Source organism: Strix aluco, chromosome 21 (assembly GCF_031877795.1).
Source record: "Strix aluco isolate bStrAlu1 chromosome 21, bStrAlu1.hap1, whole genome shotgun sequence".
NCBI classification, from domain to species: domain Eukaryota; kingdom Metazoa; phylum Chordata; class Aves; order Strigiformes; family Strigidae; genus Strix; species Strix aluco.
Window position 1 is genome coordinate 11,637,934 of NC_133951.1, and position 13,240 is coordinate 11,651,173.

The 13,240-nt window shown below is 37.4% G+C and overlaps 1 protein-coding gene across 11 annotated transcripts in view; it reads left to right on the forward strand.

Annotated features, from left to right (window-relative positions):
* CEP112 (centrosomal protein 112) overlaps positions 1-13,240 on the forward strand; it is a 177,610-nt gene that overhangs the window by 110,488 nt on the left and 53,882 nt on the right. For all 11 annotated transcript variants that reach the window (XM_074847007.1, XM_074847009.1, XM_074847006.1 and 8 more), the window contains one exon: positions 3,735-3,965. In XM_074847007.1, the coding sequence (XP_074703108.1) occupies positions 3,735-3,965 (231 nt within the window). The remainder of the gene's footprint in view (positions 1-3,734; positions 3,966-13,240) is intronic.

The window sequence follows — 13,240 nt, forward strand, 5'->3', positions numbered from 1 at the left end:
ACATGTTTTCCTTCCAAATAACATGTAGTACATTTATTGGCATTTTAAATAGGCCAAAGTGAGTGAGCAACCTTCTTTTTTTCTTTCAAGTCTATTTTTTCCCTACAGGCAAATTGCTGTGGGCTTATGACCCACCCTTTTTATGACACTATTTCAGCACAGATATTCTTAGTTAGAATTCTAAGTTATTCCTTTGAAACAGAAATAGAAATCCCAATCTCAGCTAGAAGTTTCTTCAGCTCTGGGATTGTCATACCTGCGTACACATACATACAAGTACGCCATATCAATTCATACGCAATCTCTACCCTGTCACAGAGTTTACATATTTGTATTTTTGTTCCAGTTGGGATACTCTGTAAGCTAGTGTTTTCCTTCTATTTGTTTGCCTGTATGTGGATTAATAGTCATTTAGCAAAATTTTTTCTTGTTTGCGGCATGCTGCTACGGTATGGCCATCCTGTGGAATCGTTATGAACTTCAGCATTCTTTGTAAAAAAATACAGATCTCTTTCATTTCTTTCACTCACATCTATACAACCAAAATAAAGACTATAACATTTTGATCCATAAAAGGCAGCAAGTAGCAATAAAATTTTTGGATCTATTATAACCTATGAAGGCTTTATTTCTTATGTTTACGCCTTATGTTTAGCACAAGAATAATTTGCTCTGGAGTGTTTAAGATGTGTATTTCTCACTGGAGCTCTTGTACACATATTATGGTTTGGACCATGCAAACAATTTGGTAGGCATGGTTCGCAAACATAGATTTGAGCATCCAGGAAAAGAATTGAAGGAACCAATACTGAGAAAGAGGATTCAATTTTACAAAGAAAACAAGCAGGCATCATGCCTTCAGCTCTTAAGCACAAGAAGTGAGATTTTGTAATTGCATCTTTTGTTTTTCCACAGAATTGTTAAGACCAGTTGCTCTTAAGTTTTATATTTCATGGATTTTTCACAACTGACATTTATGTCATCTTGGGGTTTTTTTCCTAGTAGTACTAATTTGCCTACATTTAAGTCTAATAATAGCTTATTAAACCTGGCATGTGGAATAGCAGAATCTTAGTGATGGAAAGTTTGGGATTCATTTTCTTTAGCAGTTTGAAGATATCCATGTCACACAAAGTTGTCTTATGCAGCAAGTTGTTCGGTTGTAAGCTGCTCTGCCAGTGACTTTGTTTATGGGAAAAAATAATCTGGCTGTGAGAACTAGACTTATTTTAAAGTAATTGACAAGAACTGTGTCTGTGATCCCCCATATAAGCTTTTTCCAGTCACTTTGGAGAGATTAGATGTCTCTTAACATCATCTTACTAGCAGTGAAGTTGCTCCAAAAGGACTCCTTTAATCATATTAGTTTCGCTGCCATCACCCCGTCTTCAGATTCTTTCTTTTTTCCTAATAGAACCAAATCTGCTTTTGCCATCTATTAGGTCCAACATTAATGCTCCTTTGCATATTCATTACTGTTACTTTACCTATAACATTCAGCCCACTATCTTTTGGCTCCCCAGTTTCGAATCTGAAGGCTTGGAGCTCGCTCTTTTTCCATGTGGCAGCAGAAAACACTATATTGTGCTATTTTATTTTCTAACGGTTTTGTATAAGCATTATTGAATATAGAATGCAGTAAAGTAGAAGGATGTAACAGCTGAGTCAGGAATTCACCCAGTCTCTATTTTGGCTTGTAATAGGATTTAGGAACGATTTTTTTCCTGTATTGTAAGAATTGGTTCCTTGTTCTGAAAATTTCATCAAACTTTTTAGGAAACTTCTGAGCAATGTCATGTCTTAGTTTCACTTATATGGGGGGGGGGGGGGGGGAAGTTTAAGGAAGTTTTTTGTTTTAAAAAAGAAGGAAGAAAAAATGGGTGAGGGGGAATGAGCTCTCAGAAAGCTCTCTCAGATTAAAAGATAATTGTTACTGTTCCAGGCAGGACTTGCGTTGGAACAGCTGTTAAAAAACTCAAATGTTATGTATGTCAGTTTAGAACTTGGCCATATCATCCTATAGAAACTGTAGTTATTATCTTCATTGACCTAGCATTTCTTTGGCTACCGTCTCTTTTATGATCTTGAAGTGAAATTATTTTCCAAAAGAATTATAAAATTATATTGTAGATTATCATTATATACTAAAATGTACTTTACATTTTTAGTCTGTATACAGATTTAATAAAAATTAAATGTGTAGAGAAAAAGATCAGGAAAGGAAGGAAAGGATCTAGTGCAGATTACACTGTGTGAAACACATGTTTGAGATAATGCTGATATAGCTGAAGTATGTGGCCTGTGTTAGACTTCTGTATACAAATGATGGGCTCGTTCCATCTCTACACATACACACACAGAATTTTACCTTTGACATAGTAGGGAATAAGGCCAATGAGTAATTAAGAAAGCATGGATGCAAAAGTCAGTCCTGTGATAAGTTTCTGAGATGGTTAATGCTATTTAATGCATGTCACAGCTGTGACAGTTGAAGGACACAAGTGATGGTTTGAGGGGAGATGACATGTATTTTATTACACCATATAGTTCAAATCCTTTGAAAAAAATAGGTAAACTTTCAAGATTTGATTTTTCCCTCTCAGATCACAATCTATCTTGGGATATTAATGTACAAGGCAATATATCTGATAGTCATTCATTTCCCAACTTTGGTCAGACATGAATGTTTCTTTTTCAAAGATTTGTAGTAATGTGGTACTCAGAGACTGCAAGTAGATGGGTTAGCTCAATACAGACAGTGTATTAAAAATGTCTGAAGAAGAAAAATAGTAGTTGGAGAGAGAGAGATCTGTTCAGAGCTCTGGAATCAGTAACTGGCCTTCCAGAGCAATGGCATCTTTAAATATACAGTAATTTTCATCAGATTTTCTTGTGAAACCTTTAATAAGCTTGAGCTGAGTCACCTACATCTGTTTGGTAGAACATCAATTTCTCATCTCAGTATTATCACATGCTCTATGAATGAATTCCAGGGAACTGCAAAGTTACATGTGAAGCAGGGAGGAACAAGGGGGAAATAATACTGTGTGAGTTTTTTAGTGAAAATGCTTATCTTCAGAATTATATTTATGAATGAAAACACGTATGTGCTTGCAACATCATACATTACAGTTAGCTGTAAGGACAACGGTTTTATGTCCCAGATGCGATGCTCCTGTACTTAATTTGAGAAGCTACAGAAGAAATGCAGTTAGAAAAGTAACTAGTAAGAGTTATATGCAGGTGTAAATGTAAAGTGATAATTGTATACTCTACTACGAGCATAAAGTAGCAGTGTGTATTCTGTATCCTTAAGGAGTAACACAGCTTTACCACATACAATTTTCAATATTGATAACAGTGATTGATAAACAATTGGTGACACACTGGTATCTCGTTAGCAGGCGGCAGGTCATTTCTTCTGGGGGAAAAAAAAGAAGGCATGGACACTATATGTAGTGATTATATGCCACAAACTAAATTTTTTCACCTATGGGAGCACCCTTTCCAAAACAGTAAATCTTGCTCCCTCTGTGCTTTGGGCAGAGGACAGCAGTATTCATCTGCACATATGAAGAGAAAGGGAAGAACAATAACAGAGGCTAAGAAAAGGGATAGAGAATCCTTTGAGTCCGCTTTCTACCCCAGCTAACAGCCTGTCTGAGAAAATCAATATTTTTTTTGCTTTGTGGGTGTTTTGGGTTTTTTTTTACTTAATTTGTTCTTTATTTCAGATTATCTGTGATATGGAGAACCAAATCCACAAGCTGAGGGAAGAGCTTGTTCAGGTAAACGCTCAGCGGAAGCAGCAGCTGCTGGAGCTGAGCCATCAGTGGGAAGAGGAGAGGCAGAGGGCAGCTCGAGACCATGAGGCAGCAGTGAATAAGCTGAAAGTGGAGGCAGAAAAAATGACATTAGAGCTGAAAAAGATCCATGTGGCAGAAACAGAGAAGGCCTTGGACAAGGTAAGAGGTTTGCATAGGGCTGCTTCTTGTGGCATGGCAAAAGGGGAGCAATCACTCCAAAAATCAGATAAAGTTTCACCGACAAAAAATGTTTAGGGGTCACTTGAGTTGAAAAAACAGACGTATGCTGTAGATCTGACATTGGATGCCACAGTCTCGGCACAAGTATGGAAAGTTTTGTGGTTCTACAATGAAAGGCTTCTTCTCTGAACGTGCAGTGGCCGTGGCTGCAGCGGTTTCCCCGAGAGCGGTGTTGGGGCAGCACCTTCCAGCCCTGAGCACGGAACGGGGACGAGCGTGCGGTGCTTGGGACCTGGTGGGACTTCAAAAATCCAGATGATTTCAAAGGCAAAGCCAGCCAAGGACTAGGCTAATCACTTTTCCTTTGCTGGAATAGAGTAGAAAGGGTGGTTCTGTCTAACCAAGAGTTTTCTCACTTACAAAGAGGGAAAGTTCTTAAGGAGAAAAAAGTTCAGGCTAAAACTGCAAGGAAATTGGGTCTCATTGCTAACAACAGCTGGTCTACTTCTGCCTGTGTGCATCTGGTGAGCAAGGACTCTGTGAAAGGCTGGAAAATAGAAATTAATGTTTCAGATACATCAAGGCTTCCCTCTGTATTCTGTTGAGTGGGGTCACTGACTGCTCATCAGTGCTTGCTGAGCATCCCCTTGTACCGGCATCTTGAATTCAAGTATTTCACCACATTAGGGATGATATGAGCTAAAACATGTGAGTTTTATTTCAAAAGCTAAACTGAAAAAAACCTACTTAATATTTACGGTAGACTCTGTGTATATGTAAGCAGATAATTGTTGAAGTATCTTTTATATGCATTAATGTAATCATACATTTTATTGCAAAGTGATGTACGGTGGCACAAATTAACAATCTGCATATGCTGTTTGAACAGCCTTTGTGAAAGTGACATTTCATTTACCTGCGTCAGGTTCTTGGTCTGTAATTTTAAACAGCATTCGGAGGATTATGTTGGAAATCAGCCAGCCTGAAGCCATTAAAATGACTGTGATCAACAATTCAGAATCTTTTCTGAATGTAAGGAAAGCTCTGCTTGGCATAATTATTTAAAGCCAAGGTCACAGAAAGTATTTAAACCTTTGAAATTCATCATTAAAGGATTAATTTTAACTCAGGAAGACATTGTCATTTTTGCTTAAAAATGGAATTTGAATCTCAATTCTTTTCTTTCTTTGATCTTTTTTTACATGTGTAGTATAGCAAAAGAAAAGTTAACTTCTTTACATCCTCAAATTAAAGTTACAAATAATCCTTCATAGGGCAATATCTTTAATAGTCTTGAATTGTCATTTCTGTCAGAAATACTATTTTTTTAATTTGTTGGATTTTTTCTATTTTTTAAAAAAAATTGCTAATTTAAGCTATATTAACTGCTATTGAATTTTTTTTTTATTTAACCTACTTCCCTATTTTTACCTCTAATCAGAAGAGCACATGTTGAGTAAAAGATAGGAGGGAAAAAAAAAAGTATCTCTGTTGGAAAGTCTTTCACAGACATGTGAAAATACCTTGCATTACCTTCAAATCTCCATTTACCATTCTGCTTCGTTTCTGTATTCCAAATGTAAAGCTATGGAAATTGGCCACAAAGTCCAAAAGTCAAAGTAGCTTAGAGGGCAAACTCCATTTAAAGATCAAAAGTTACAGTTTCAGCTAACTTAGGTCAAATCTCGATCCTATTAAAGTCCACAGAACTCTGATGAAGGAGAGTTTATCCAAGGGGGGGGGGAAAAAAAGCATCTTAATTGCAGCATGAGTCTTGAAACTTGTTTTTACAAGTCTTTTTATTTTTCTAGCAGATCTTGTTATCTTGAAATTTAGGACAACATGGGAGAAAAATGTGTCCTCTAATTTTACTTTTTTCTGCCAATTCTGTAAAGATTACTTAAAAATCCAAGGGGAAGCTGAATTTCACTGTTTAGGCTTGGAACATCTGGCTGTCCAGATTTTCTGAAGGTCAGTCCGTTCCCAAGTGAAGGACCTCATTCGTCTGTGGTCTGTTTTGTGAGTAATGCTGATTTCTGTGTGGATTGCTTTGGGTAACTGTGGACTGTTGTTCACGTGAACATGATGAGATACAAAAGAAATGGGTAAACCTTACGCGAAAAGCAAAATTGAAGTGAAAATGTGTAGAAGGAGATAAGGGATTCATATGGTATTGCCCTCCCCATAGCCCTGCCGCAGTGGGGATGGAAAGGAGGAGAGTGGAGGGCAGAGATAGAGGAACAATTCTCATTGCAAGAGCACTGGACACTTAAATATTTGTTGGTATTTGTAGACAGCTTTTCAATATTTAGGGACGCATAATTTAATTTACTGAGGTCTTTAATCTTCTGTTGATTAAAAATCTCAACTTTAGAGATAGTACATTGTTTATTGTAATACTTTAGTTGAGTCATTTTGTTAGTGATTACAGTATACAATGCCAGAAAGTTGCTCAATAAACACAGTACGGTAATGGTTTTGAACCTGCCTTTCTAAAAGCAAATATCTTTTGACAGTTACTGCATCTCCTAATCAGGAATGATAAGTGGGAAAATTATTTAACAGGTTGCCAAATGGCACCGTGTAACCTGCGCATTAGGAAAAATAAACGTGGCATCTGTTGTGGTGGAAATAATAATAATGGGAAAAGTCCATCATTTTCCAGTGACCTTCCCCGTTGCAGGTATTTTCAGTTAAACACCACTTTCTTACAAAGTGAGCTATAGCTGACCTAAATATGCAGGTTGTGGGCAGTGTTGAACCTGTTGTGGACAAGCTGGGCACCCCTGAGATTTCTTCGTGCCGAGTGCTGCCCTCGGAGCTGCAGAAGCACTGGTGAGGGTGAGCAGGGCTCTACCTGAACTGCGGGCAGAAGACTTCCGTGAGTGGGGTCCTTATTGCCAGCTGGTGCCCAGAAACAGCTGCGGGGAGACAGGAGCAGGTCGGCGTGGCAGAGCAGAGGGAGCTGCTCGTGCTGGGGCAGTGCAGCACCTTCAGCCTTGCTTTTGGCTAGATCGGGTGCCACAGCCCGGTCACACGTAATCACCTTATCGCTCACCTCGTAAGGTGTAGCATGGTAGATCTCTTAGAACACAAAACCACCTTATCAGATAAGGATAACAAATTTTTATGTCCTTAAGGTCAGATAAGCCATGCTGGACATAAATCAGACAAAAAGTCAGGATGATAGCGTGGAGAATTTGAAACAGTACTTGTCATGTTCTTAGGACTCCACTACTTACATAGTGTCGGTTATCTGTCTCTAACATAAAAATTCCTTGAGAATATCTCCAATTTACTACTTGTCTATTCGTTAAGGAATCTTAAATATGGTTTCAGAAGAACACTTCTATTCAATCATAATGGTTTTGATTTACTTTTAAAATATAGATTTAATTTCTTGCATTTCATTATATGAAGTGCTTACAGCTTTTTCTGATGTGATGGTAATTTTACTTTTTTTGGTCATACCTTATTATGATGAAACAAAACATAAACTGTTTAAGAAATAAAGGTATTAGAGAATACATAGGAGTGTAGTTAGGCTCCACTAATGACTAATTTCACAGGGAGACAGGTGTGGTTTAGGTTGCATCAGCAGCACTTACGGCCTGAACACTGATCAGCCAGGTGTGACGGACTGTACAAAGCTTATGAGCGTTTTCAGGTTTGCCAGAAATTACTAAAAGCAAGAGACAAACTGCATTTCTAAGTGCGTGCAGATGTGAAGCTTGGCTAACACAACTGTTTGTAACGTTCATCTGTGGTATTTTCTTGGCAAAGAAAATGAGCAGATCAGTAGACATGCTAGCAATGCTCAAAGGAAGCAACCTTGGAACACTGAAAATATCTCATAAAAAAGCTCTCTTTGAGCAGCGCACATGAGTAAATTGGAGCAGGAGAAAAAAGTTTGGGGTTTTTTTTTCCTCACTAAATAATTTTCAACATTTAGTTTTTTATTGACTTCTTTTCTATATTTAAATAGATATTTTGACTCATTCTGTTAAATCTTTATGCAGGTTCCAGGAACATCTAATTCTTTTTCAGTGCTGCTTTTCTTGTGGACAAGTAATTTACATTTTTGTGTATTGACTGTACTGAACACACATGATATTTGATTACAGGATGAAGCTGTAGTTAAGAAAAAAAAGAAAGTGAGTGTCAAGCACTATTCTTCTGATTTCAGTGCAGTTGTGAGATGGTTCACTCTGGAGAGATGGGACTCCAAGATGGCATACAACTCAGGCAGAGCCACGCAAGTTGTGCTTGTAGACTTTAATGATGTAGCAGTTAGTTGTACTCTAAGATTTTGGTTATTTTAAATAAAATTTGACATTTACAATGTTTTCTAGTCTATACCTGTTACAATCACTCCACCTAAGTCTGGTGGGAAGTCCACGTAAAACTGAAATGCCTTGGGAATTCAAAGTTAAGGTCACTGTGTCAGTGACCGCTTCCCTAATTAAGTATAACTATTCTATATAATAGTTATGTGGTAATATAATGTTTTAGTAATGGGGCCTTTTTCAGAAATCTGAATACAGTGTCCTATAATTGGATGCTTAATTTTGAGCAACTTCTACTTGCATGCAGTTTGCAAATAATGTACTAATAATGTGCCCTACAGAGCGTTTCAGTCCTTCTTTTAGCATTAAGCTTTGTGGTGCTAGATTAATTAACTAGCAAGTCCAGCCCTAGGATGCAGTCCAGTTGGACATAGTCATCGGGCATACATTCATACTGCATATGTGGGAATAACTTTAATTCACAATATCTGTTCTGGCACTATTGTCAGTACTCATACAGATGATGTCATACTGTTCAGCACTGGCAAAGAAATAGAAGATGAAGAGAAAGAATATGACATCTTTAGAGATTAAAGACATACTGCAAGAGATACTCTTAAAATAAAGCATTGAGTTTCCCCTAAGCAGTTAAGTTAGTTCTGCTCATAAAGAATAGCATTGCATGCTTTACATTAGCTTATGTTGTTGAATACTGTCTCTCTAGCTCTTGTTCTTCTCTGCCAACTCTACATTTCATTAACTACCAAAAACGGTTCCATCTTTGTATCCAAGACCTTCTGGAAACTGGACATCTCTGCAGCAATTCTGTAGGTTCCTGTTTAGACGTCTTAGCATAATGAAGTCTTTGATCTGAGTGGCACCTTTCACTTCATTAACTTTCACACTAATAGCATAGTATAGATGGCTTTGTTTATGTGAGCTTCCAGATGAACTATTTTCACACTCGTTGCAGCGATACCCTGGTTATTTACATGGGGGCAAATAGGTCAACCATAAAATGTGGGCATGTATTCTTCCTGAGTATAATGATATCATTAAATTGGTATCTAATTATAATGTAGATGTATGTTTTTCTCCTTGCTGAATGCATTCAGGATCTCTACCAGTTGTTGTATATGCGCCATCTTTTTTAGACTAAAATTTTTAAATGTTTGTTTGAATCTCTTACACAGATTCTTTTGCTTAGGCCTTAGCTATTAATAATCTAAAGAGCTTGTAATTCTTACTGAGAAGAGTTGAATATTTCCCGAGTCTCTTAATTTTTTTCATTATAATCCAAGAACTGTTGTCAATGATGTTAACTCTCTGTTCCAGAGTAGTAATGTTTTTGTTGTTTTTGTGTTGTAGAGTCTGTGTACATTTACTTACATTTAGTCCTTGAACATTTCTGACACAGTGATTCACCAAGTAATATTAATAAAAATGAGCATAGTATTTTGGCTTTCTTGGAGAAACTCTACCAAAAGCCTTAGAAGATCAAGAAAGAGGAAATGTATTTCAAAAAGAGAAAAGATTTATATAGCAAAGTTAGTGTATGTTAGCACAAGAAGTACAGATTATTTAATCTGTCTTTATAGTACCTTTACAGCAAATCTTGCAATAAAATTTTGCTCACAGATGAAGGGAGAAAACCAATTTCCTCTCGAGTGTGTCCCCTTTTGCACTGCTCCTTCTTAGTCCTCCAAAGAATAAGAAAGATGATAGTGGACCAGGAACATGGTCACAGGAATTGCATCATCCCTTAGGGGAGCTATTTGGAAGAGTCTTCAATCAACAGAGCCAAACATGAAGAAAAATATGGTAGAATAATCTCAGGGATATTTCACTCAAATGAGACTAAACAGAATTTATGGCTCCCTCCCTACTGGAGATATTTCAAAGCAATAGTCTCAGTTATTCACAGAGTTACTCTGCTTCTATGTCCTTTTAAAAAAAACCCCAAAACGTCAGAAAAACAAACCAGAAAACAACAGGTGAGATTTCAGCCTGTCAATTGTATTTATAAATCTGGTTCCGAGAGGTAACCAAGAATAGTTGGTGTAACTGTCACTGTGGAAAAAAATATAAACCCATGAGTAGTAGGCTTACTCTTTAACATTTTCGTTAATGTTTGGAGAGGAGATCAAGCATCACATTGTTTGCGTTCCCAAATAACACCATAGGGTTAAAAATTAAAATGGCTGATGCAATACTGTTAAGAAATGAGAACCAGACAAGAAGAAGTATAATTGAGCTAAATGATAAATTAGGACAAAATACAGAGTAAAAAACATAGCTTTCAACAGAGCTCTGTCATGTGGCCGGTCTTTCACTGCATTTATTCACTCCCTATCTTATCAATTATAGCTGGTTAGTTGTTTGAGAATTTTGGTTAGGGTTTTTTTGGGTTTTGGTTTTTTTTAACCAACTGGTATTAATCTAAGGTGTCTATCTAAGAAGTAATCGCAGGTGGGGCGTTTTTTTGGTTTGTCTGTCTCCTATTTCTTTTTCAAGTCTGTGTCCAAATACCACTTGTAGTTCTGCTACTCCAGGGCTCACTCTACTTTTTCACAATTCTTTAACTGCCAGGTTGTAGCCATCATGAAGATTATAAGGTGAATGCTGAATTGTTATTTACTGCCCAAGAACTTGGGCGTAGTGGCTGGAAACTAATAAGGGATTGATTTAAAACTGGTGAAAGAAGCTGCTTCTCTAAACAACTGATAGCGAGCTGCTTGAATTGCCTTCCATGGAGGTTGTGAAGGCAGATATTATCAGCAGGTTCAAAAATTGATTGAACAGTTTTATGAGCAGTTTTATGAGCAGCGTGTTTGTAACCAGTCACTAATGGGAATAAGCAGGGATTTAACTTCTAACTTCCCTGCCATGGCAGTTGTGGGTGCTGGGAGAGCAGAAGGGGCCAGGTTTATGCAGCCTCTGCAGGCAGCATCTGGTGAGGACAGGGGCTCGGTGCCCGTGAGCCTGACTCTGGAGGACTTACCTGATGTTTTTAGCACAACTGATGTTTCAATCTTAACCTTCCTGGTTATGAAGTGCAGGAGGCTTTTCCAGTGGCAGAATGACTGTTCTAATTATTTTTTCAACAGTTTCCCGAGCCTTTCTTCACTATCCAAACAAACTGTACCACACCAATTTATCTTGTAATACACAATTGCTTATTATTTTAACTTTATTAAATATTTTTTTAAAGCCCAATTGAATCATTACCTCATTCTCTCCTTTATTTCACAATACTGTGTGTCTTGGAGAAGGCTGATTGCGTGTAGGTGCAGTTTTCTCTAATTTACCAGTTTTACTTACCTTTACATCCCAGGGTACGTTATAACATTAAGAAAAACATCAGCTGTTTTCCAGTATGGTAGCTGATTGTAATGTGAGGTGTTTTTAATTATTTTTTTTAATAACTTGGCCAATTCATTCTTGGATTCTTTCAGAATTATTGAATGGATACCATCTGGTCGAGGTGCCTAGCCAGGGGTGAGAGGACAGATCCTACAGCCCTGTTGCTGGATCCCAGTACCTGCAGTGATCGCTGCTGGTTTCACTGGGGCTTGTTCATGGTTTTTTTTCATGCAAACGGCAGTAACTGGTGTTTGTTACCTGGAATTAGTTAAGTACTAAGTGGAACTTTCTCCTGCATCCCATGCCATAAGCTCCACATTCTTACTTTTCTTGACAGTTTCTAGGGTAATGCGTCCCCTTACACAAAGACCGTCTCAAGTTCCCCAAACCTGAGAGTCAGCAGGAGCCAAAGCAAAAGCTGCCCCATGGAACATGTCCATCACATCCCTGCTTAGGTCAATATTTGGAGATCTGAATTTTTTACTATAGCTTTATTTAGAAAAAATGCTCAGTTATCAAGACCAAACTAATATAAACCATCTTTATTGCATATTTAAATTCTGGCACAATTTGAAGACATTGTTTACACTTATTCGCTCTTTCTTCATATCTTTATAATAGAGAAAAGCTGCAGGTGGCTTATTTTTTCTTCTTTTTGGAGGAGGAGGAGTGTTTGGGAAAGGGGTAAAAAGATGTTATTAGTCCTTCAGAGTCTTTAACGTGAAGAAACAAGCGTGTTCCAAAACGACTTGCTTACAGCTGCAGAACATGTCAAGGAGTAAAACCCACCTTCATTAAATGGGTGAGAAAGAATTCTAATTGTTTTGAAGTTCTTATGATCAGTCTGCATACGCTTCATTGTAATGTGATACTAAAGTGCCTCAATTATGATTTGTATATTTTGGTGCCAGAAGGTTTTTTTTTCTTATGCTAAATTACTAAGTTCTGTCAGCTGCTGGGCTGTCATATAGAGATACAGTAAATCACATTATATTTTGTCATGGATTACACAGAGCAATAAATTTGGGAACAGAGATCAAAGTAGTTTCACAATCACATCTGAGTGTAGGAGGGGTGTTTAACTTGTAGAAAATCTGATTTAGGTGAAACTGTTGCAGTTCTTGTGTGAATTTGAAATGAATTTGAATGTTTGCTTGAAAATGAATAAGGTACAAATCCCCAAAAGAGTTCTCCTGTATTTAGTTCAGAGGAGCTAATCCTGACCTACAGCTCCAGGATGGAGAACAGATAAATAATTAAACATTGGGAATGTCGAGAGTCTTGCAATGTCTTATTTATGTCTTTAATTGCTTTCATGATTGAGCAATATATTCCATTCTCTTTTTAATTGGGACTTTGCTGGACTTGCGCACAGTTAGTCATCGGTACGGTAATGCTTGCTGGCTCCGTGAAGTTGTCGTTCTTCTGGGGAAGCTTTGTTGTATTTAAAACTACAAAAAGTAATCCAGCATAATCTTGCTAAGGAACATTGATTTCTTCAGACCGTAGATTTGTCAGGGGATTTTGTCGTATTTTCAGTGTTTGTCTTTGCAACTGTAGAAGCTTAACTTTTGTTGGGCTCTCATCTAGTGATGTAATTTAGTA